This window comes from Phascolarctos cinereus, unplaced genomic scaffold (assembly GCF_003287225.1).
Source record: "Phascolarctos cinereus isolate Bilbo 61053 unplaced genomic scaffold, phaCin_HiC Scaffold_230;HRSCAF=819, whole genome shotgun sequence".
Lineage (NCBI taxonomy): Eukaryota > Metazoa > Chordata > Mammalia > Diprotodontia > Phascolarctidae > Phascolarctos > Phascolarctos cinereus.
In genome coordinates, this window is record NW_027555548.1 from 1 (window position 1) to 26,386 (window position 26,386).

At 39.9% G+C, this 26,386-nt stretch overlaps 1 protein-coding gene across 4 annotated transcripts; it reads right to left on the reverse strand.

Annotated features, from left to right (window-relative positions):
• Positions 1-471: 471 nt before the first annotated feature.
• Positions 472-20,668, reverse strand: LOC110204302 (aprataxin-like). 4 transcript variants are annotated; one of them, XM_078148535.1, is made up of 6 exons: positions 20,564-20,661; positions 16,386-16,415; positions 13,856-14,005; positions 9,769-9,815; positions 6,294-6,492; positions 472-887 (listed from the first exon to the last, which is right to left on the reverse strand). In XM_078148535.1, exons 3-6 carry the CDS (start codon positions 13,983-13,985, stop codon positions 841-843), a joined length of 423 nt encoding a protein of 140 aa, XP_078004661.1. In that variant the 5' UTR covers positions 13,986-14,005; positions 16,386-16,415; positions 20,564-20,661; the 3' UTR covers positions 472-840. The 4 variants fall into 4 exon arrangements, with proteins under 4 accessions (XP_078004661.1, XP_020836202.1, XP_020836201.1 ...); XM_020980543.2 differs by having other exon boundaries at positions 486-887; positions 6,160-6,492; positions 20,564-20,658; XM_078148534.1 differs by having other exon boundaries at positions 824-887; positions 6,146-6,492; positions 20,564-20,658.
• Positions 20,669-26,386: the final 5,718 nt, after the last annotated feature.

Sequence of the window (26,386 nt, forward strand, 5' to 3'; positions counted from 1 at the left end):
GGAGAGGACAGCTGGAAACGATGACCATCCCTAATACAATCCTGACAAGCCAGAACAATGGACTGAATGTCCAAGATGACATTCAAGAGAGGTATGGCCAGATAGCAGGTCATGTCAGAAGACCTAGGGCCACTTCCCTCTCTTCTTGGTAAAGGTGGAGCCCTATGGGTGCTGAATACTGCATACTCTATCAGGCTTGTTTGACAGGCTCAATAGTTTGCTGAACTGATCTTTATTACTACTTTCTTTTCTATCCTTTGTAAGAAGAGATGGCTCTCTCAGTGAAGGAGAAGCAGCAATATAATGGAAAAGCAAAGTCATGTAAAATAAAAGATAATAATTAAAAGGTACAAATAAAACTTTTGAAAGTATTCTGAAATGAATGTGATATAAAACCAAAAAGCATTAATAAAAATAAGATAAAATTTTCTAAATAAAAGTGAATCTGGAAGCCCTTTACAAAAAATGTTTTGTTATTATTCACACAGAAGACAGACAATATAAAAAATGCCATTAATAGTCAAAATGCAATGACTGGGTCTGTAAACATGCAGCATGATATATTAATATATAACTTTCTTAATAGGGTTCTTAAGGTATGTGATGTGTACACACGCACGCACGCACGCACACACACACACACACACACACACACACGCACATGCAAAATCCGCCAAGGGAACAGCTTTTCCTCCAAGAAGTTCTGCAGACCTAGAAAATTCATTTTTCTCGCCACTCTATTCCACTGGTAGTATAGATATGGCCTCTGAGAGTTGGTTATTTCTGAAAAGAATTAAAAATATTTCAAATATAGTGCTTCATCTTACCTGCATTTTGGGGTCATGCATAGAAATCTTCAAACCTTGACTCCAATGTCCAAAAGATGCCTATGGTATAAAAGGACTGTGTTCACAGAAGACCATAATAACAGAGTTTACAAAGACCTTTCTTTCCTCACAACAACACAAGTCTGTCTGTTTGCAATTTTCTAGTACACTGGATTTCTAGTCTGTTCTACCATCATTTTCCAGTAAGCATTTTTCTGTCACAAAAGCTCACATTTATGTTATAAAAAGGCAAAAATTAGCAACCACAGATACTCTTTTCTTTCTCGTTAAATTCCCACATCTAAACAATGAGATATATAAAATCCTGGTATAAGGACAACATTGAGATAACATGAATGACACAGCACTCCTTTCTGTTAACAACTTAATTAAATTTTCAGGAAATGTACTTAAGAAGGAGGTTACCTGTTGAGGTAAGAAGTAAGTCGCTCTGAAAGCCTAGAAAATATTGCCCAGAAAAAACCCTGGAACAGCTGAACCAGAAGAAAAATGGTGTGCAACAGTCCTGTAGACCAAGTAGCTTGAGGGATTAACAAGAAAGGCCCCTCTTGCCCTGGAGGAATGGGAGGAATCCCAGCAAGTTGGCGGAAAAGCCCCACCTCAGCATACCAAGAGGAGATCCTGAAACCCAGGTGGTGGAGCAGGCAAACACCAATACCTGGACCCTGAGTGCCTCAGTGAGGGTAGGGGAACCGGTGGAAACCAGTTTGGAAAACCACCAGGTGTCTGGGCATTCTACAGCAACCAGCTCTCCCAGTGCCTCAGCAAAACTAAAGGAAGCAGCACTCCAAGGGGCCCCATGTGGATAAACATCCTGCAACATCCTCTGAAAGGAGCTGAAGAAAGTGAAAGAAAGGAAAGGCCCAGGTGAGAGGAAATCTCCAGGAGCCACACTACCCAATCCTACCCCTAGAGTTCCAGTGTTCTGATTCCAGCCCAACACCAAGTAAGCTGTCAGAACCCTATACCTCCAACTGCCAGCATTGGAGGCCCCAGCATACAAAGCCAGTGACCAGGCCCTAGGCTCCCAAACAAGAAGCTTGGTCAGTGCCCTCTGCTCCCCAGCAGGAGAGCTCAATCTCTTTAAAGGCCAGGAAATAAGCAAACACCATGAGCAAAAAGAAATGTACCATAGATTCGTATTATGAGAACAGTGAAGATCAAGGCAGAAATTCTGAAGAGGACAACATTGTCAACAAACCCACATCTGGAACCTCAAAAGGGAATATGAACTGGTCTGAAGCCCAAAAAGCCTTCTTAGAAGAGCTCAAGAAGGATTTTAAAAGTCAAATGAGAGAGGTAGAAGAAAAAATGGGAAAAGAAATGAGAGGTATGCAAGAGAGTCAATAGCTTGGGAAAGGAAGGACAAAAATTAACTACAGAAAACAAGTCCTTAAAAATACAATTGGCCAACTGGAAAAAAGTACACTGAAGAAAACAAGTCCCTAAAAAAATACAATTGGCCAAATGGGGAAGGAGGTACAAAATCTAATAAAGAAAACAATTTGTTAAAAATTAGAATTGGGCAAATGGAAGCTAATGACTCTATGAGAGAGCAAGAATCAGTCAAACAAAAACAAGAATGAAAAAATAGATGAAAATGTAAAATACCTCATTGGTAAAACAACTGACCTGGAAAATCGATCCAGGAGAGACAATTTAAAAATTATTGGTCTACCTGAAAATCATGATGAAAAAAAGAGCCTGGACAGTATCTTTCAGGAAATCATACAGGAAAACTGCCCTGAGGTCCTAGAACCAGAGGGTAAAATAGCCATAGAAAGAATCCACTGATCACCTCCTGAAAGAGATCCCAAATTGAAAACACCAAGGAATATAGTAGCCAAATTCCAAAATTACCAGGTCAAAGAGAAAATACTGCAAGCAGCCAGAAAGAAACAATTTAAATATCATGGAACCACAGTCAGGATTACACAGGACCTTGCAGCTTCTACATTAAAAGACTGTAGAGCATGGAATATGATATTCTGTAAGGCAAAATATTACAACCAAGGATCAACTACCCAGTGAAAATGAGCATGATCTTTCAGGGAAGAGATGGATATTCAACAAAATAGGGGACTTCCAAACCTTCCTGATAAAAAGACCAGAGCTCAACAGAAAATTTGATCTTCAATACAAGACTCAAGAGAGACATAAAAAGGTAAATGGGCAGAAAGAAATAACATGTTATTAATAAGGGCAAACTTTACATCCCTACAAGGGAATACGACACTTGTAACCCCTGAGAACTGTATCGTTATTACACCATGTTAAATGGGTATACATAAAGGGGGTGGGTATAAGTTGACTTTGATGTAATGATTAAAAAAAAATCTCAAGTGGGTTAAATGGACCAAGTAAGTGATTAATCTGATGTAAGAAAATGTTCTAAGAGAAAAGGAAAGGAGGAGGCAGACAGGGTAAATTACGTTACAGGAAAAGGCACAAAACCTATTATAGCAGAGGGAAAGAAGGGAGGGAGATGAGCATTGTTTGAACCTTACTCTCATCAGATTTGGCTCAAGAAGGGAATAACATAATCAGTTAGGTACTAATACTGATAGACTTAACCCTTCTTAGCAATACAAGGATCTAAGACATCTCCAAAGGGCTCATGATGGAAAATGCTATCCACATCCAAAGAAAGAACCATGGAGTTTGAATGCAGATCAAAGCACACTATTTGCTACTTTTTTCCCTTCTATTGTGTTTTGTATCCTCTTTCTGGTGGTTCCTCCTACTGATTCTAATTCTTACTTACAACATCACTAATGTGAAAATATGTTTAATAGGAATGTATATGTATAGCCTATAACAGATTACACACCGTCTTGGGGAGGGAGGTAGGAGAGGGAGGAAAATTTGAAACTCAAAAGCTTATGGAAGTGATTGTTGATAAATCAAAATAAATTTATTTTTAAAAAAAAGAAGTACCTGTTGAATTAAAACAAAATTTATTAATACATTTTAAACTAATCTTAGTAGTATATAACACCTTATGGAAAAAAATCTGAAATTCTATGTCAAATGGAAACTTCAACTATGACATTATCCTATTTTTCAATCTAACCATTTTAAAGGACATGAAAAGTTTCAAAAGAAAAGCAGACCACCCTCCAATAGACTGCTCAAAATCACTGATAATTGGATAAATGCAAATTTAAAAAATTCTGAGGATCACTTCATACCCATCAAATGGCTAAAGACTGGTAACAGATGTAAAAATCCAGTGGCGAAAGGACTATAGGAAACTAGACCTGCTAATTCATTATTGCTCAACTGTAACCTGAACCAACTGCTCTGAAAAACAATTTGGAATTGGGAAAGAAAAGTTTCTAAATCATACCCTCTAACCCAAGCAATGCCACTATTGGGTTTATATCCCGAGGTGGTAACCGACAACAAGAAAAGAACTGTGTTAAAAATATTCATGAGAACACTATTTGTAATAGCAAAATTCTGTAAACAAACTACATGATCTACTAATGCATCTGTGGTGAAGCTGTGAATTGGTCTAACTATGCTGAAAATCAACTTGGAATCACACTAAGAAGTGACTAAAATGAGGTATCATGGGTATGGACGTGGTATATAATGTCAGGTGTTTTTTTTGTAGGTGCTGGTTACTTTTTCTTTTTTTTAAGAAATGGCTCTTTGGGAGGGAAAAGGGAGAGATATACTGAGAAACATAAGTTATACAAAAATAAGTATTCTTAATAAACATTAAAGAATTTTTTTTAAATTGTGAACTTATAAAACTGAAAAGCTTCTTCACAGACAACACTGATGCTTCTAGGACAAGAAAGGAAGTGGTCAAATGGGAAAAAAATCTTTGTATCAAATATTTTGGCTAAAAGTTTGGTATCTAATATATAAAAAATTAATAGCCATTCCCCAATAGATAAAAAGTCAAAGGATATGAATAAGTAGTTCTCAAAAGAAGAACTGCAAAATATTCCATAACATGGAAGAATGCTCCAAATCACTAATAATAAAAGAAATAAAAATCAAAACAAACTTGAGGTTTCACTTCACACCCTGCAAATGGGCAAAAATGACAAAAAATAACAATAGTCAATGCTGGAGGGTTGTGAAAAGATAGGCACATTAATACATGCTGGTGGAGTTGTAAAATGAATGGTACAACCATTTTGACAAGCAATTTGGAATTATGCAAATAAAGTGATCCCATACCCTTTGAACCAGAGATTCCATTAATGGCCTTAAGTCCCCATAAATTCAAAAATATTTATAGCAGCACCTTTTTTTGAAAATCGGAAACAAAGTAGATGCCTGTTAGTTGGGGAATGGCTAAAAAAATTATGGCACATGAATGTAACAGAATGTTACTATGGTGTAAGAAATGATAAAAGCTGAGAAGCATGGAAAGATCTATATGAGCAGAGCCAAGAAAACAATATTCACAGTAACTATAACAATGTAAATGGAAAGAACAACTACATACCAAAAAGTCAAAAGTAAATGTAACAAAATTATAATGATCAAGAGGGACTCAAATGAAGAGATATGAAAAGACACCCCAACCCACCCCTTTATGGAGATGGAAATTCACAGGTGTTACACATTGAACATGTTTTCAGACTTTCTCACTGTATTATCAGCTGTGCTGACTTTTTTTTTTCCCTCGCTCTAAAACATACTATCTGTCACAGAAGATGGCTCTCAGAGAGTGGGGGGGGATACACAGGATACCATGGTGATGTAAGAAACAGAAAACATCAATAAAAATTTTTTAAATGATCACGTGACCAACATCTGGGGAATGGCTAAGGAAATTGTCGTTTATGAAGATAATGGAATACTGTGTTGTAAGAAACAACAAATAAGAATTTAGAGAAACATGGGCAGACTTGCATGGTGTTCCACATGAAGAAAGCAGAGCAAAAAGAACATTGGATATAATGGCAATAACATAAATGAACACGATGCTGAACAGCAAGAAACAAGTCAAATACAACGGACAATAAAGCATACATCCTTTCTTTCCGTTAATAAATGGGATGCTTAAAAAGCGGGAAAGGGGATGTGCTATCATAAAAATCACTATGAGGTGGTTTTCCTTCGCTCTTTTAGAATGTATTTTGTGGGGGCTTTGTGTTTTTGCTGGGATGTGCCTTTGAAAACCGTCGCCACATAACAAATAAAAATAAAATCTCCACTCCCATGTTTAATCTTCATGGGAAAAAAATTACTTATTTTAACAATTAGAGAGAAAAACGCAAAGATTTTCTTGCCATGAGCAAGTAACATTCTTGTCATCACTATCGAGTTACCTCTATCCATTCACCTTTTTGCTGGAAGTACTGTCACCTTTTTTGAGGGCTTCAGCAGATTTGGCGCTGCTTGGCTTATGAACTGAAGTCCGCTCTGAACGGTCCAAGGGCTCCATTCCCACCACCTTTTCTGCTTTATTGTCCTCACCCTTTTCATTGTGGTTATTGTCACCAGGCCTCTTCCTCTTCCTTTCTCTTCCCAGGACAGGTGTCTCAGTTTCTTCTATAAATTGTACAGTGTAAGGGTAAAGTTCATTCACAATGTGGAGAATCTGTCCTGGCTTTAGCGTGGCCTCCTGGTCTTTCCCAATAATTACTGAGTCAACACTGGTTGGATTGACTCCCATCTATGAAAGAAAGAACACTGGGAGTTTCCTAAGAGATACAAATATACCTGTGTTGCATTTACCAGAACTTTCTGACAATGGAGAGAAGAAAAAACATTTCTAAACCAAACCATGCACTTTAAAAAAACAAAAGCAAAAACTAAAGCTACAGAGCTACTCCCTAGAAATCAAAGTTTATATCAAAAAAGGAAAGAGGACAGGCAACAGGGAGGATACAAAAAAGAAGGGAAAGACTTGTTGATTTAAAATTTCTTAGTTTAAATCTGAAAGGGCCTCTATCTAAAACCAACTGCTTCCTGAGGTTATTTCAGTTTTTTACTAATCCTCAGAATTGTAGTCTTTCTAAGGCAACTCCCTTACCTTTCAGGAAAAGAGACAGAGGTAAGCTTAAAAAAATAAAAAGCCAGGTACCACATGCTGCTATAGTTCAACATAGAGCCTGATCCAACAGATAAGGAAGACCGAGAAATAAGAATAAGAGTGGACATGAGACAGGACTCTCTGGTATTTAGAAAGGAAGAGAGGAGGAGAAAAGCATAGCAGAATGGATTGATAGTTAGCCTTGGAATCAGGAAGGGCTGAGGTCAAGTCCCACTTCTTACATGTACTGGCTGTGTGCCACTGGTCATTTGGCCTCTTAAAGTCCCCAGGAATTCTCTAAGACTAGAAGTTGAAAAGTAGGTGCCAATCTGTATTGGTAGAGGAATTTTTTTACCTGGAGCTCCCTACCCTGATGAAGTGATAGATCAGGTTAAAAAAACACAACAAAAACCAAAAAACCAGCAGGATGTAAGGATGGTAGAAAGGATACTGAAGGAAAATAATTTAGTACTTAAAGTGAGAAATAACTAGCAGATGGACCAATGCAGTCAGGGTAGATTTCAAACAATTTCCTAGAGAATAAGAGTGACAACATACATTTATATAGTGCTTTACATTTACAGGTATACTTGCCATATTCCTAACTCACAGATTTTATCAGAAACAACATGATAACCTGATTTCAGGGAACTGTCTCTTATTCTCATATTCCAGTCTATTCCAACAGCCTCCGAGCATAACAAAGAGAAAACTGAGGGGGCAGAGACGGAGAAGAGGGGAGGTGGATGGTAAGGAAAGGATGGGGGTTCTTCTTTAGGATTACACAACACTTAGGAAATAACTACTGTTTCCCAGGTACTGGGAACTAGCTCACAATACTGTCTTCCCTAGCCAAATAAACTGCTTGGCTTGGACAAAGTGAGAGGGCGTATTAAATGTTCTGGGGCTGTGTCCAATGACTGGGAGAACATCCAACTCAGGGTTCAGATTAAGGTAAAAGAAGTCTTTTCTTTGCCAAGTAGCTTGAGCATATCTGATGCAGTGCAGCAAAATGGAAAGGATTTTTAGGGGCACATGCATATGTGCTCTCCTCTGTTAACAGAAGTCCCTAATTAGAAGAATGGCTTCCAGAAGCTCATTTTTAAGATGATTATTTGAAATCCAAAACCTTTCTGCACCAAAAAGGAAAATTTTAAACGTAGCTAAACTAAGACCACTATAGGAAAATAGGATTTTGCAAAGTTTTCTTTTTTTTTCTATATTCTACCCTTATTGGCTGGGATACTAAGAGTTATTAGGGTGGCAGCCCTTCTTCATCTCTCCACTGTTATCATTAATATGCTTCGAGCTTCAGTACAGCCACTGCTTTCTTTCCCCTTAGCTTGTCCAAGAGACACTCCAAGAGGCTGTATTTTTAAAGAGAAATTTACTGGCAACTAAGGAAAATAATATAAAATAAAATAAACCTAAAAAGTACAGAATGGAACTGGTACATCTGCCTTCCGTGTTTGCAAGCCTGGGCCAGACCAATAAGTAACTTGGCCAATTCATCTCCCTACCTCATTCACTGCCAGCTCCCTTTACTTTCTCCAGATCCAGCCAACATCCTCTTTCATACCACTAGTAAAGGGTTCACCCCAAGACTTTTCCAGCTTACAATCCACTCCATATATATGTGCAATTCTCACCACTGTGAGGGGAAAGCATTTCTTCACAATAGAACAAAGAATTCATACTTTGGTTTGATTTACGTTAGGACTGACTCCTTTCTTGGAAAAAAGCTTCAATGGCTCCCCATTACCCTTTGGGATAAACATAAACCCCTCTATTTGGTATTTAAAGCCCTTCACAAGCTGACTCCAGCCTATCTTTCTTGCTGATTACATATTACTCCCCTTCACACACTGGCAGGCTCCCGCCAAACTGCCCAACTTGAGGATCAGCACACACTACCTCTGCGCTTTTGCACAGGCTGTCTGTCCCTCTGGCCTAGGATGTTCTCCTATTCACCTGCACCACCTGGAATCTTGGGTTTTCCTTAAAGCTCAGGCTAAGGGCCACCTCCTTCAAAAGGCCTTTCCTGATCCCCCTTATGTGTCCCCGACTCCCCCAAATCACTGCGTATTTATCTTACATACATTCTATAACTTTCTTATCTGTAAACATGTATCAATATATGAACATGTATTAATATGTGAACATGTGGGCGCAGTGGATAGAGCATTGGCCCTGAAGTCAGGAGAACCTGGGTTCAAATCTGGTCTCAGACCAGACACTTGATACTTACTAGCTATGTGACCCTGGCCAAGTCACTTAACCCCAACTGCCTCATATCAAAAAAAAGGAAGGAAAAAAAAAAGAACATGTGAACATGTAAAATGCAAGTACCATGGGGGTAGGGATGTTTTCATTCTATGTATCTGAATCCTTAGAACATAATCCAGTGCCTGGCTAAGTACTTAATATATGATTGTTTGATGGTAAAATATATTAGGAGAAAAGAATGAACAAAGTAGAACCACATTCAATTCAACAAATATTTAAGAAAACCAAGTGAAAGACATTATATTAGGGCACTGGGAACTCCCCTGCTCCAGGTCCTACTCTCAGTGACCTTCAATACTACAATTATATAAATGAAGGCAACTCCAAAGGGCAATAAAACTTAAATCAAAAGCACTGGACAATGTTGGTAGTAATTTATGAAACTAATCTTTCTTATAATGAAACGAAAAATAACCCAAGTCTAAGGTTGTAGGTACTATTGGCTTACTCTTTTATATTGTTTTCTTTAATTATTTTGAGGGCTTGTATATTGTAAGGGATTCAATACTGAGGACCCTGGGATTCTGTATGATTTGTTAAAACAAAACTGGTTAATAAAACAATTAAATTTAAAAAGATTTAACAAAAACAAAATGCTAAATAAACCCAAGGAAACCAATAAACACATACCTGCTTTACTTTGACATAACCCTTATTGCATTCTGCTTTCAACTGTACTGAAAAAGATTTTAAAAAAAAATTAATACTTTAAAAATACAAGTTTTTCCTACTCTTCCTGGAGGAAAGAAAAAGGAAAATCTTAATATGAAGCATGACTCAACATGGTCCCACAAGGTTTCCCCAAATCACCTCCCAAATGGGAAGCCTGAACAATCACCATTTTCTTAAGGCCTCCATAAGTCTTTTGAAGTCTTTTTAATGTTGGCACAAATAGACAGCTTCAGAATTTATAACGCTGGCTGAAGGACCCAAGAGACATAGGCCCAAAAGCTTACATGACAGCTTTTCAGGGTAACAAAAGGCTGTTCAAATGAAAAACAATACTCTGTGGATTTCATTGTGCCACTACCTATTCTCATACCCCAACAGATGAAGCCCAGACACCTATACCCAAAAGCCTGAGGAATACCATCAACCCCTAGACCACTGACTTTGCTTCCAATCCAGCTCCTGAAGCCATCATTCATGGAAGCCACTCCGCTGTTGCAAGTGCTGCCTCCTCAGCAGCCACAGCTACTGAAAACTGTGAAAAGAAAGTTCTTTCCAAAGTCTCTGGCATTATCAAATGTTCAACTTCAGAAACAGACATGGTTTCATCAACAGCAATGACATTAATTAAAATTATTAGCATGTGCTTTGGTATTCTACAGAGCCTTCCTATGTATCCTAAAGCTGAACCCTCCAATAAATGTTGACTCTTCCTGTTAGAATATAAGCTCCTTGAGGGCAACAGCTGTCTTACTTTTCTATTTGTATCCCCAGCACTTAGCACAGTGCTTTGTACATAGTAAGTGATTGACAAATACTTTTCCCTTCAGGGGCCTAGCAGGGTTTGCAGCACTTGGCCAAATTTCCCCAGGTTAAGGAAATCTCGTAAGATAGCAGCGTTCCTTTAAAAAAAATCAAACCTTTGATTCTAGAACCCTGAGATTCTACCATAAATGGGACATTGTTATTCTCTACTGAAAAAGCCTATGTACTCCATGGTATAGAAAAGCAACGTGAAGAACAGAATAATTTGTTCCAGAATCTCACAATTCTGAGGTAGGTAATTAGCATTATAAATATGTCATCTACTGCTGATATTTCTCTGAAACTATGTTTTTCATTTATCCAAATCTCAGGATATACCACTGGTTTCCAGTAATGAAAGGAGTATGTAAAATGTTTAATACTGAAACCTAAAGAAAGAAATGGTTCAGAGAATAGGCTACTACATTATCATAAAAATATTATGGCATACTTCTTATCAGTTGTTAAGATCTTTAGGGGAGAAGTAGTGTCCAGTGGGTCTCTATGGGACTGAGAAATGATTCTTTCCTCTACTGGGAGGTCATGGAGTGAGGTGTTGATTTCATACCTTATTTAATGAATAGTACACATGCTGTCTCCACGAGGTGTCACCTTCCTAATAAGCCTTACTACTAGCCCCTTGGCTCATTTGATTAGATCATAGGATCCGAGCTTTACAGCTGGAAGCTCCCTTCAAGCTCACCTAGTCCTATCCCAGGATAGAGTGGTGTACTTGAAGTCCAAAAGACCTGAGTTTGATCTCACCAACTCTTCAAACTAGCTATGTGACCTCTGGCAAGTCATTAAACCCTCTTGGCCTTAGTTTTCTTATCTGTAAAATGAGGAAAAAGAGAGAAGAGAACCTACCTCTGAGGGTTGTTTTGCGGCTCCAATAATTTAACATATATAAAGTGCTTTGCAAACCTTAAAGTGCTATACAAAAGCCAGCTTTATTTTTCTTGCAGATGAGGGCCAGAAAGGTCAAGAGTAACTTGCTCAAGGTCACACAGGTAAGTAATAACAGAAGTGAGATTCAAACACTGTTCTCTGACTTCAGGCCCTCTTTCTAGTACATCACAACACAATGTGTCTGCTGAAAGCAAAAGGCTTATTTCTAGTTTTTAAGCAAACTAGTACAATAGTTGGATTCAAAAGAAATGACAAGGGCTCTCTTGTGCAGGCTGTAAGCTCATCAGAGAATGTCCTGAGAATCTGTCCATCCTTTACTACTGCTGTATACACACTGCTAACGGTCAGGATGAGCTGGTCACTGGACCACTATTGGCATACATCAGCTATTTCTTACAATGTTTTGGCATTGCTGTCTCTGGAGGTAGCCATGGGGCCTTCTCATCACTGTTTCTAGTTCCAATTCCACAAGGGCTGGTCCAAACCCTTCTGCCTCTCCTCAGGCTCCCCACACTCTAAACATGCCTGAGAACACTAGGAGTGTTCACCTGGGAGTGACCTTCCTCAGCTTCCCAGCATCACCCCTCAATCTCTCTTTTCCTTCTGTCCCGCACCGCTAATAGGCATTGCTGCTCCTATCCCTGGGGCCAGTGCCCTTAATCCCCTTCCCCTCCTGCTTCCAACCACAAATCTGCAGCACAGATAGAAAAACCTGGAAGATGGGCAAGCTGGTACGAGGTGGTGTAGGGAGAAGCAGGAATGCTCAGGACTCGAGATAAGGATTTGGGAATAGGTAGTTGATGGGCATGTCATTAGCACTCGCCAGCAAGACTAACAGTACTGGGTAACCAATACCACGCGAAGTAGATTGATTTAACATGCTCTCCTGGAGAACTCTCAAAATCCTCTGCAGGTCATCTGCCCTCAATAAAGAGCGGAACCTGGCCCGTCTTGTCTCTCAAAGTGCTGATGCTGCCTTGCTGCAAGATGCAGGGCTTGCATGACCCAGGAGAGATAGTGACCTCAGAGGCCTGAGAGTGACCAGTGCCTTGAGATACATATATGTCTGAAATCTTTTTCACCTTAAGCCACACCTCTGTTTTCCAAACGGTACCTGGCCCAGAGTAAATGCTTCATAAATGTTTGTTAATGCATATTAAGTATAAGACCTAATTACTTCCCATATAGACTACTGTAATAATCTCCTAACAGGTCTTTCCACCTCCAATCTCCACTTACTAATCCATCCTACAGACTGCTGCCAGATTCATCTGGCATTTGCATATTTAGTCATGTTATTTCTCTGGTAATAAAATTTGTAGTTCTTTGCATGGTTTTCAATGTCTTCTACAATTTGGATCTTCTAACAGGATGAAATTTAAGAGAAATAATAAGATAACATCCTATCCTTTGGTTCAAAAATCAGTTTCATAAGGACAAGACAGGGGAAGAACAGCTCAATGACAATCCATGTGGAAAAAGGTTGGGGGGGTCTTGCTTTGCCTCACTTCTGACCTGGGCTGGTTCAGCTCTCCTTAGGACGCACCCTCATGTTCTTCAGTTCTCAGAGGCTTGCTGCATTGATGCTGAACTTTGAAAGACTTAACAGCTTTGATCAAAAATGATCAACTGTGATTCCAGAGGGCTCATGACCAAACAAAGTATCTGTTTCCTGATGGAGGAAGTGATAGAATCAGGGTGCAGATGAAGCCATAAACAAGACATTTCTAAAAATAGCCAATGCAGGAATTTGTTTTGCTTGACTATAAAGATTTATTATAATAGTTTTGTTTTTCTTTCTCTTTCAATGAAGAAAACAAAGATGAAAGGGAAAAAATAGAATTTTGTTAACTAAAATTTTAAAAAACGTGTTTAAAAACTGCTACTTTAAAGAGGGCAATTTAAGTCAACTGTTGAGGTTAGAAACTAGGTAGCAAAGGATAAAATCTCAAGAGCTAAGACCCCCCCACCCACCTTAGCCATTATTAACTCAACCTCCCATGCTCATTTATGGCCTATGGTCACCTTAGAGTTCATCTTTTTCATCACAATGGGAATCTGAAACCTATTTATTTGTCTTTAAGGGAAGGGGCAACTGAAATCAGCCCCATAATCATGGGATAAAGGAAAAGTGCCACATCCCTACGCTTATGGAACTGGAAATAAACTGTAACCAGGCACATGTGAAAAAGCTCAACAACTGGGTTCTCTTTGGAAGCCAGCACAGAATTTTCCAACACTATCAACTCTTCTAAACTTGATACTTCTCAAGCTGACCCTGCAGTCATCAGGTGACATAAGAATCTCTTTAAGCTTAGTTGTAGCCACTACTTACCTTGTTGTCGTGAACATTTCTTATCGGTTATCTTGGTCTCTGGACCACGTCCTATCACCACTGTTTCTAAATGTGGCAGTCTGATTCGTTGGTGGCAGTTGTCCTGCTTCACTAACCAGCATTCCTGCATCACTGACCTAAGATAACAGACTGGAAAATAGTAAAAGAAATTGGAAGTCTAATATGACATACTCATAAGAGGCTGAGGCAAGACACTAGTCCTTGGTATACCTCCTGCCCAACCAACAAACAATACTTAATATTACCTAGGCTACCAATACCAATACTCTATAGGAGATCTAACTGGTAAAATCCATTCTCATGAAGTCCTGTGTCCAAAGAATGGCTAAAAATCAATTACCTTTTTTAAAAAAATCAGATTCTATTTATAAGTATAGGATAATAAAATACAAAATGAGTATGTTATATTGTAGGCATTATACAAAATTTGGATTTTGTATGCAGACATGATAAATTAAGTGGTAATGTGGGAATAGCCAGAGGAGGCTTCCTAAAAGCAGGCCTAGAAAAACATGAACTGGCAGGGGAAAAACAAATAAATTGCATGAGTGAAATGGCATATGTCAAGACCCAGAGTTATCAAGGCCCAGAGCAAGGTGCATACAGGGGATAGAAAATGGGCTAGTTTGACTAAAACAAAGGGGCTAAATTAGAGAGCTACAAAAGACGAGGCTAGAGAAGACAGGAGTTTAGATTTGAAATCCTGGCAACAGGGAATCATTGCATGGAATGACAGGATGTAAAGTTTTTGAGGAATGCTATTCTAGCAGCTCTATATAAGAAGGTTAAGAAAAGAGGAACCTGGAGGAAGAGAGATCAACAAGATGGCTACTCAATAACCCAGGCGTGAGGGGAAGTCTTAAGAGAAATCAAAGGAAAAACGAATAAGATGTGGTAAAATATTAGACATATGAGAGAGAGTCAAATATAACTCTCTGAGTCTAGGGAACAGGACAATAATATATTTTGCACATAACAGGTACCCAATAAAAACTGAATTAGATGATAACACAGACGATTACTGTATTTAGATATAATGTGTTGCTGAAGATGGTACCTTAAAGCAAACGGCAATAAAGTAAAATCTTGACTATTTCCTGATTATGCAAATGCATTTGCCTACTGTCCAAAGAACAAGGAAAGGAGATAAGAAGTGATATAGATTTCACTACTAGGCAATATCGAATCAGAGTAATCATAAAAATGCTCAGTTTGACAGTAGAAATAGAATTAAGGAAGAGATAACAGTTTTGAAGGGGGCAGGGATCAATCCTGTTTTCAACATACTAAGTTTCAGGTGAATCAGGCTATCCAAGTGGAAATGTCTTTTATGTAGCTGGAAATGTGGAATCTAACAACACAGGTCAAAGCTAGACATGTAGATTTGGCAGTCTTAAAAATGGATGAAGCTTTCCAAGGCAGATAACTGAGGGAAGAATAGGGGGCAAACTTCTAAGTTCTGGAGTGTTTCATAGTAAGCGAGAAAAAGAAAAACAAACGGTTAGTGAAGGAGAAAGAAAAAACTCGAGAAACAAGGGGAATATTTTCCTTTTGTTACAAGAAATGGCTAATGGTGCCAGGGAAAGATAAAGGGAAGGGTGCTCATACGCAATTCCTGCAATATTTGGCTAGAAACAAGGAAAGATCATTAGATCTTGATAAGAAGTCGTCACTGATGACCTCCTTAGAGAGAGTGGTATCAATGAGATATTGAAAATGGAAGCCAGAATGCAAGAGATAAAGAGTTTTGGCAATAAGGAAATGAAAGTTGTAAGTATTCAGCACTCAACTTGAGAACTTTAATATGACAGGGAGACAAGAAATAGAAGGTTTAAGTATAGGTTTTTCCTTGAAAGGAAAAACAAGAATACATTTAAAGGCAGAAAGGAAGGAGTAGAGGTAGAGAGACTAAAGCTATACAGGAGATTAGTATGTTAATAAGATGAAAGAGAGGATCGAACAGGAAGAAGTGGGATCCAAACACTGGCATTAAATTTTTTAAAATGGCAGGAGCAAACTGAATAATTTTTATTGGAAAAAGAGTAGCTCAGCTACAAAACATGAATATGTAATGCTCATCATATTGGCATCACAATGGCATCAAAGTACTTAACTATTTAATAATGTTATGCTTGATAATTAAACCTGTTTAAAGATAATCAATTGCAACAAAAAGAGACAAATTTTCTCCACTCATAGTTACAAAAGGAAACAGACCACTAAGTGAACAATGCTACTATTCCTAGCTTTTATCCTCTCTTTCCTCTTTCTTTTGCCAGTAAACTCCTATAACGAGTAGTCTAGACTTATTGAAAAACAGAAAATGAATGCATATAAATTAAGAGACAAAAAAATTAACTTACAGACATACATTATTTTATTATACTTTGCTTTACTGTGCTTTAAAGAAATTTTGTTTTCGGGGCAGCTAGGTGGTGCAGTGGATAGAGTACCTGCCCTGAAGTCAGGAGGACCTGAGTCCAAATCCAGTCTCAGACCAAACACTTACCTGTGTAGTAAGTCACTTAACCCCAATTGCCTAAAAACAAACAAACAAACAAACAAAAAAGAAGTTGTGTTTTCTACAAACTGAAGGTTTGTGGTAACCCTGCCTTGAGCAAGTCTACCGGCACCATTTTTACAAATATTGGGTCTCTGTTACATTTTGGTAATTCTCTCAATATTTCAAACTTTTTCATTATTATTATATCTGTTATAGTGATCTACGATCAGTGATCTTTGATGTTACTCTTATAACTTTTTTGGGGTGTGCCCATATAATAAGACATTGAAATTAATTGATGTATGTTCTGACTGCTCAACCGACTGGCTCTCTCTTTCTCCTTCTCCTGAGGCCTCACTATTCCTTGAGACACAATATTGAAATTAGGCCAGTTAATAACTCTACACTGGACTCTAAGCGTTCAAGTGAAAGGAAGAGTCAATTAATATAGCTAAATTCTAGAGTAACCAAGTCAAAGAGAAAATATTGAAAGCAGCCAGAAAGAAATAATTCAAATATCATGGAGCCACAGTGAGGATAACACACAAGTTTTAGCAGCTTCCATGTTAAAGGAGCAGAGGACTTGGAATATGATATTCTGGAAGGCAAAGGAGCTAGGACTGCAGCCACAAATCACCCACCCAGAAAAACTAGGTATAATCATGCATGCAAACTGATGTGGAGTGAAGGATTTGAAATTAGAGGCGCTGGATACAAATCTTAGTTTAGCCACTTTGTGATTTGGGCAAGTCACTTAACCACTCTGGGTCTCAGTTTCAATTAAAAAATGAGGGGCCGAACTAGATGCCCTTCCTGTTCTATATCCTTAATTCCATAATGCCTTTTCTGTCACACATCTCCAATCCTTCTCGCTACACTGGCTCCTCCCTTTTGTCTTCAAAGATATACAAGTCTTCCCCTCCCTTAAAAAAAAACAAAAAACAAAAAATCTTCACTTGGCCCTAAGTAGTTCTCTAAGTAACCATACTATTTCTGTTCTTCCTTTCATGACTGAACACCTTACAGGAGTATCCTCAAAAATTATGCATTCATTTCTCTCTCTGTTCATTCAACAAATCATAGACACTCTTTCTCACTCTGCCATTTCCAACCACTCTACTGGAAATAATACTTGCACAGATCACCAATGACTTTCTAATCAGAGCAGCTAGGTGATACTGTAAAGTGCTAGAATTGGAGACAGGAGGACTTGGGTTCAAATCCAGCCTCAGATACTTCTCAGCTAAGTGAACCTGGACAAGTCACATAATTTCTATCTGCCTCAGTTCTCTCAACTGCAAAATGGAGATAATAATAGAGCCTACCTCCTAGGGTTGTGTGAGAATCAAATGAGATAATAATTGTAATGAGTTTAGTAAAGTGTCTGACACATAGTAGGTGCTTCATAAATGCTTGTTCCTTTCTCTTTCCCCAATCTGCCAAATTTTCAACAACTCTGTGGGCCCTCACTCTCTTTCACTTCATTGGACCATATGACCATGATGCTATCCTTCCTCCTCTCCTTTTGTATTCAACCATTCTCTCTTCCTTCAGCTCTCCTCTCTTCTCCTCCTCTTGGTCTTCAGTGCAGCTCTGCCACTCAATACCTGTACAACCTTGGCTAAATCCTCTACTCTCTTTGGGCCTTAATTTTCTTAAATGAGGCAACTGGTCCAAATAATCTCTGAGCTCTCTTCCAAGTTTTAAATCTATGATCCTTCCATCTCCTAAACATGGACATTCAATTAGGTCCTCAATTTTCCTTTCTACATTCTTTCAGAAATTTTATTCTCATCCTTCAGCTGGCAATTTTGAAAACAATCTTCAAAAACCTGCACAGGTAGTAGGTGGCAGACCTGGAATTTGAACTGAGACTGTAGAAACTGAGTTCCAAAGAAGGTAAGCAATTGATGGAACATCTTGAGCACAGACCTTTTGCCGAGTTCCCATATTCCTATTTTCCTAATACTTGTTTGAATGCCTAACCATTTACCTCAAACTCATTTTATAATTATCTGCTTTCCCTTCAAAATAGCTCCTAATCTAAACTTGTCTATTTCTGTTAAAATACCACCACATTCTTCCAGTCACTTGAGCTTGAAAACTATATTTTTCTTCCCTTCCCTCAGCTATCTCCCATCTCACACCAAATTTTGTGGATTCTTCTTTTGAAAATTATTTCAGTCTTCCTTTTTTCTCTACTTCAAATGCTACCACCCTAGTCAATAGGCTATTTCATTTAAATAGATTTTCCTGCATCTTCTCAAATCTCTCCTGCATACTGCCATCATATTAATTTTATCCTTCCACTGTTCCACTAGCATTGCTCACTGATGTCAAAAGCAAGCAAAGGATTTGCCTGAGTATCTGCGGCATGAGGACCCTGGGGTATCAGTCAAAACTGCAAAATTCACCCTTGAAACCCTCCTTTTTTCATCTCTTAAATCCTGCCCCTTTATGTCCTATCTAGAGTTCTATTCTGCCTTCTGGTTTTCCAAAATCTCAAGTTCTTCACCACAACTAATGGCTTGGAGCCTGCAAGATGAATGGCAACACAGTGTGAAGTTATCTTCTCAGACTGACAAGCTGCCTGGCTTTTCCTGCCCTAATTTCTTATTTTTATGGTCTCTCCAAATCCACCAAACCCCAAAATTAACTCTTTTCCTCTCAAAGTATGTGTCCCAAGTAGGTAGCCAATTCTTTACCTATCAGATTAAGTTCAAACTCCTCAATTCAGCACTCAAAACACTACATAATATAGATTCACCAACCTCAGCTCCCATACAGCACCAAATTTGATGTCAGGAGACTTGGATTCTAATCCAAACTCTTCAATTTACTTTTTGTGTGAGTGATCTTGGGCAAATGATTCAACTATTTCAGGAACGGGTTTACTTAAATGTAAAATGAAAGAGTTTAGTAATGATCTCTAAGGTTCCTTCCAACTCTAAATCCTATATTCAGTCCTGCCTATGTACTCATTTCAGACTGAAATGAAATGTCTATCCAAATCTTATTCATCCTTTATGTCTCATCTGTTCTATGAGGCTTTCCCTGATGAATTTTACTTTTAACTATATAGTCATGTTGTTTTATAAAACTGTTTCTCAGAACATAATACTCTTTTCCTCTAATAAGAGTGTAAGCTCCTTAGGAGTAGAGACCTGGTCATTTAACATTCACTTAAACATTTCTTTACTAATTACTGGCTACTGTACAATGCTATTACAGTCCTTTTATATCTCCAAAGCCCTTATTAACAACTACAGCCATTATTTCAAAATGATCAATGACTGCTTTATGAAGTAGCGAGCTCCCTATCACTTTAACTGTTCAAACAGCAACCACTGCCAAAAACTAGATGACCACCAAGTTCCTCTCCAGTTAAGACATTAAGAGCTCACCCTTGTTAGCAGAATAAAATACCAAATCCTTAGGCTAGGAACCTAGTTCCTTTGAAGTTTTCAGAGGCTACACTCCTTGAAACACACTTCTCAGCTAGCCTAACCAGGCTGTGCAGATATTCAATCACATCCTGCCTTTCTTTGCTCCTTTACAACTCACCACTCCCTATATTTAGAATGATGTAAATCCCCTTCTCTAGCTGCTTCCTTCATGGCCCTTCCCTTATTTATGGGAAGCACTGTAGGCGCTCCATAAATATTTGCTGATTGCTTTTTCCTGATACTGTTTGTACTTCTTCTATACAATTACCATGTAACAGCTTAGATCACTGCCCTCTCTTGCATGTGTCCAAACAGGCACTAAGTACTAGACTGTAACTTCTTTGAGAGAACGCACTGTCTGCGCCCCCCCCCCACTTTGGTAGCCACAGAGTAGGTTAACGATAGATGTTCGCTGACTTTAATTCCAATTCTAAAATTCTAAAAGTACTGGCTGACTGATTATACACAGGTAAAGCAACAATGTTCGTTCTATTCCAGTAAAAACCTATGTTTTTTAGGCTCCCCAGGCGGATCTGTTGTAATAGGCGCTCCAGAGATAAGAAGGCCACTGGCTCTCGGCTGCACGGGCAGGTCCGTGCTCCCTTCGCCTCCTCCCCCATTTCGTAAGTAACTAACGCCCCGCCCCCCCCACGCACGTGGGTGACCACGGTGAGACGGAGCCACCTCACACCCAGACACTGCCACCCAAGGCCACAACGCAGCAGGCAGGCAGCTCACCTCTCGGATGTTAAGTGAAACTATCCCGAGGAAACCAGCAAAGCCTTTCCCAGCAGGCACTTCGGGTATCTTTCCGGATCCCCCCCCCAGCACGCGCGCACTGAAATGACGTCACGCGGAAGCGGTCACAGCGTTCGACACACGGGATTGGTCGGGAAGGGGTCCCGCCCCTTCTCCTTTGTTGCTTTTCGGCCAATCCTCGGAGCAAGTGGAGGCTGACCGAGGGCAGATTCGCCGTTTTTGTCTGGGGGCTGTCCCCGCCCAGGGCGCTGCCCCGCGGAGCCCGAGCCCTTTATTTCCGGGCTCCTCACTTTCTAGTTCACCTTTCTCCTCGCCCCCAAGTCCCCGGCACTTTCAGAAAGGTTTTAAAAATCCCTCCCGCCTGAATAACTAGGCCATGGCCAATGGCCGTTTATTAGCAGTAATGCCTCGGTACCGGCGAGCCCGAAGGTGCCCCCGCGCCCCAGCGTTGGCCACGCCCTGAAGACGCCGCGGCGCCGGGGCCTGGAGCCCCAGGGCGGGAGGGGCTATGGCTGAGGGGCCGCGGCGTCCGGCCTCCCTGGTCACTCCTGATGTGAACACAAGATGAATATCTTCGGAAACAGAAATGGGAGGGAGTGGAAAAGCGAGCTGGATCTTTCCTCGGGGGGTCCTGGGCATGGATCCCAATTCTGCCAATAACTATACCTGCTTGACCGTGGACCAGCCATATATTATGGGCCTCAGTTTATCTGCTAAATGAGAAGGTCGGATTAGCCGGGTGTCAGAGTGGACCAGAGTGCTGGACCTAAAGTGAGGAAGACGTACATTCAAATGCAGCCTGACACACTTAGGGATTTGAAATCGACTCTTCCTGCTTCTACCTTCCTCCTGGTAAAACGAAGGGGCTTAACTCAATGACCTCTAAAGCCCCTTCTGACTTGAAATCAATGATCCCAATGGGAACCATCATCCTGCCTCCCCTTTTAGAGAGGAAGGAATAAGAAGACCTGTGAATTCTAGATGTGTGACCCTGGGTAAATCACTTAATTTCTCTTAGCTTGTTTCCCCATCTGTAAAATGGAGAAAATAATAACATTTACCTCACCGAGTTACTAGGACATTAAAGTGAGATAATATTTGTAAAGCACTATATATAAATACAATTTATCATCTGCATAGTACCTGCCCCAAAAACAAGTTTCTAGAATTGTCTGTGTGAAAAAAGGTACTGTTTCAATGGAGGAAGAAGTGAAGGCCAACACACTCAATTTGCTGTAAATCACTTACATAAATATTAACTATCATTACTATCTTGAATATGCAGGTCTTCCTACTCCTTCCTCTTGTAAAAGGGGAGGCAGGGGGATAGTGCCTATTAGGATCATTTATTTCAAGCCACAAGGGGCCTTAGAGGCCATTGAGGGCAACCCCTTCATTTTACTGTCAGGAAACTAAAGCATGAAGACTTTAAGAGACTGGCCTGGGATCACGGTGCTAGAAACATCTTAAGAGGGATTTGACCCCAGGTCTTCCATGATAATAATTTAATTTTATCATCAACTTCTTACAACTCTACCTTTTAATTCCTTATCCCTTTGTCCTATTTCCCCTCACATCTAATAAACTAACACTGAGATACTCTCATCACTAGACCTTCTTCTCACTTATCTAATCTCCTGCCAAGGTCTTTAACTCCCCCATCACAACTTTGAACTCCAATCCATATGAGCTTTTACTTTATTTTACCCAGAACAAAGCCCTCTAGCTACTTCCTAGACGTCTCCTGTACCCCACCCCTGCTCCTCTTTATATGCATCTCTCCATCCCCCAATTAGAGTATAGTTTCTTGAGGACTGGCACTGTGTTGTTCATATTTGTATCCCTAGGACTTAGCACAGTGCCCAGTACATAAAAAATACTTAATAAATTCTCTATTTTATCTATCAATCAAACATGTATCCTCCTTCTCTGTTCCTGTTCCTGTGCTGCTGAATGCTGTTGGACAATTTCCTTGGCCTGACAGTTGAATCCACTATAAATTTATGCTGTCTGATCTCAACTTGGTCCTTAACTGCTACAGGCTAATATTTTTATTTCCTACTGATTGATTTACCATTATCCTCTCCTAGATCATTTCAAACCTTTCCATCTCAACCCCTCCCCTAGCTGTCTACAGAGAGCTTTTATCTCCTATTTTATTTGCCAGTGTAGCGACTGTTGCCTGGGGGACTCAAGATGTGGAGAGTAACCACGGCAACAAGGCGGCATTTTACCCTGAGTTTACAGGACCTCTGACGTTTAATATTGGAGTTAGTTGAGAATGCTGGGAAGGAGGAGATGAAAATCTATTTTGACCAAGCTCTGCAGATGTTAGAGCAGAGGCAGCACTAACTATGGTGGGAATCTGTCAAGGAAGGTATTGCCTACAGAATATTCATGCAGAAAGATAGTATAAATGTACAGTACCATTGCCCTAAAAGAGACCCAACGAGGATGTTGGGAAGCCAAAGGAATAGGGACAGTTTTAAACAAAGCCAGAGGAAGTAGCAGGTTGCAGAGAGCTGGTAAGCCATATATACATACACTGAGTCCCTCTCACCTTCCTTTTCTCCTCCTCTGTCTGTGGTAGGTTTCTATGATCTGTTCACTATTGGAAGTATTCAATACCTGTTTTCCCTCCTCAGGAAGGAGAAAAATGAAGGGAGAATGCCCATTCTGTTTTCTATCACCTGCTATGCAGGGACTGGCATTCCAAATGAATTGTTGCTCAAATGATTGTCTTTTTGTTGCTTATAAATTTGTTACCCTTGATTTTTAAAAAAAAATGGTAGTTACCATCATTGACTAGTGTTATTTAATGATGGAGAGTTTGGGAGGGTTTTCTGCCTTTAAAGAGACAGAAGACTTTTTTTCTCTTTTGGTGAAGCTAAGATGGGGGAAGGGGAAACCCCAAATTCCCAAAGGAGAGGAAAAAAAGCATATAAATCATTATCATCCCCTAGACCAGTCAGTCAACTAGTAATTGGGGCAATATATTATTATCACAACTGGGATGATCATTATTACTGTACATAAGCCTTTTGTTTTACATGTATCTTGTGGCAGCTAGCCTCCCCTCCCCCACCCCCCAATGTTAGACCACTAGCCTCCTGACTTTGGCCTTTAGCCTTCTTCAGAGCTTTCTCCTATTACCTGGCCCAGCCAATCCACTCCAGAACAAGACCTCACCAAAGACCTGCCAACTTGAACCTTCTCCAGCACTATACTTCCCCAATATAAGATCTCCTCAACCTCCAACCCCCTCCCCCAAGGGCTTTCTCTCCAGCATGTTGCCAATATATAAACCCTGCTCCTTGTCCCCAACTGCCTGCTTGTTTTTGCCCACACACCTCGACATAAGTCAGTGTCTTACTTCATATTTACCACCTCTTTGCACTATGCTCTCTGAATTCTTGCTCCTTATTTAACAGTCTTCCTTTCATATAAAACTCTTTCTTACTCCTTCCATCTCATGGTACTAAGACCCAAGTTCTGCTTGCTGACTCTGTTTCCCGCTCCAACCTTTCCAATATTGGTTGCACTTCACTCATACCTCTGACTCACTGGCTGTGGTAGCAGTTGGAATGCCCCTTGCTCCTCATTGCCAGTTCTAGACTCTACTTCTATCACTGTCACTCAGCAGGATCTCCTCCTTTGAGGTGTATGGTTTCCAAACTTATCCCCCAATCCAAATCCTGATGGCTGTTATCTAATGAACTCTAGGACATTATCCTTTCCTCAATAAATTCAGTTCCTGGTTCATAGTTTCTCAATACCCCAACTCTTACATTCTTATTAGGGGACTTTAATATACATATTGATGGTCTCTCAAATACCCTAACTTCCATTTTTTTCAATCTACTCAGTTCACATGATTTATTCCTGCCATTCTTCCTGAGCTTCCTGCACAAAAAAATGATCATTCTCTTGATCTTGCCATCACCCACAAGTGTTCCACTTCTAAGGTCTTTAACTCCAAAATTCTTCAGTCTGATCATAATCCATAATATTCTATCTTTCCCTATGTATTTCCACACCTATGTTTTTTATCCTCACTATAACCTTCATTCCCTCCATCCTTAAGTTCTTTCACAGATTATTACCTTTTCATCAACTACTTTCTCCTCTTTTCATTATCTAAACCCCTCAGTATACAATTCAACTCTATATTCTTGAATCCCTTGCCCTTTGTCCTACCATTGGCAACATTTTGCCAAAACCCAATCTTGGGTCACTTCTACATTCTTCCTCATTCCCTCCGATTCATGTGCTGCTAACTAGAGCTGTAGGAAATCATAAGAGCATATCAGTTCCAATATAAATGTGTTATATAATCTCAACTACACCCTCACTGCAGCAAAGTGATCATTCTACCCCTCTCTAATCAACTCTCCATCCCACTCTCCACAGCAGCTGTACTAAACCCTCTTATATCTCCTGGAGCCTTCCTCCATCTCTACCTTCTCTGCTGAACATCTCAACTCATCCATCACTTAAAAAACTGAGGTTATTCAACAAGGGCTCCTTTTCTTCAACCCTCATCTCCCTTCATCTTGCCCCATTATTTCCTCCTTCAATAAGTCTCTGATGATGAGGTAGCCCTTTGGCTTGCCAGGAATAGTACCTCTATGTGCAAGGCTTTTTGAAGGACTGTGGCTGAGAAAGGGAAGGAGAGACATAGGATAATAGCTTGAGGGGATGGTAAGTAAGAGTCCAGTGAAGAGTTGTACAACTTTATCATCATAACCTAAGAGCTGAGTGTCATGCTTCCCAGAAGTTATCAAATCACTGTCATCTTAGGAAGGAAGGGGTTCTAAAGTCCAGTAGCTTCTCAGATTTAGCTTCCAGGAAGACAACTGATCAGGACAGATAACATTTGGATATAGTTCTGGTTGACCTTCTCTGTCCTTTCCTTATTCCATCCCCAGCTCAGAGTCTCTACTCTCAAAGTTCCTACCCCCTGAAAGGGCTCCATTTACCTCCAACTCCCCCTCAATTTGCAAGTCTCCTTTTCCCAGGGCCAGTTCAGACAAATCCTTCTTGGAAAGTCCTTGGGAGATGAAGGGGTGATATTGTTGGGAAGTGCTTCTTTTGAACCATATGAAGGTGAATGTGTAATTTGCCTGCAAGAAAGGGCATTCTTGAGTTAGCAATCCTGGAATGGCAAGAAGGGAGTTTTTATCCAGCCATCAAGGAAGAAGAGAGCAGCTCCTCAGCATAGGCCCCAAAAGGTGCACAGATTTGGTATTCTGCCCCCTTTCCCTATACAAGAGGGTCCCAGGGAAGAAGATGACATAGTTAGTGAGCTGGGGAACTGAGAGGGTGGTGGTGCACAGATGATCTCATTATCAACACTAGCACTAAGTTTACACTGGAAAGTTAGCTACCTTCCTACAAAGGACCCTGATCTGTGAGAAGGTTCAGTGACTGTGTTAGAAATATCATCCATGCTGTGGCCTAGATGTTCCTGTTACTTTTCCTGTCTGTGATCAATGTGGACACACTGTGAAATGCAAAGGTTTACACCATCCTTCCCACAAACCAATTCATTAAGAATTGGGACTTAGTCCTTACTTAGACAGGACTGTTTGTCTTTTTTTATTCTTTCTTTTTTAGTTTTTATTTACCGGAGGTCCCCCTCTGGTAACTTTCCTACACCAGGCCTTTCACACCCTTAAGATTAGTTTGTCTAGTAGGAGTCCTAAAGCCATTTAGGTGGAAGGTCAAGACCTTTAGGACCTTGGGGCCTCTTAGAAGTGGCCTGGTAGGAGCAATTTGCCTGGTAGTTTAGGCTAATTTTTC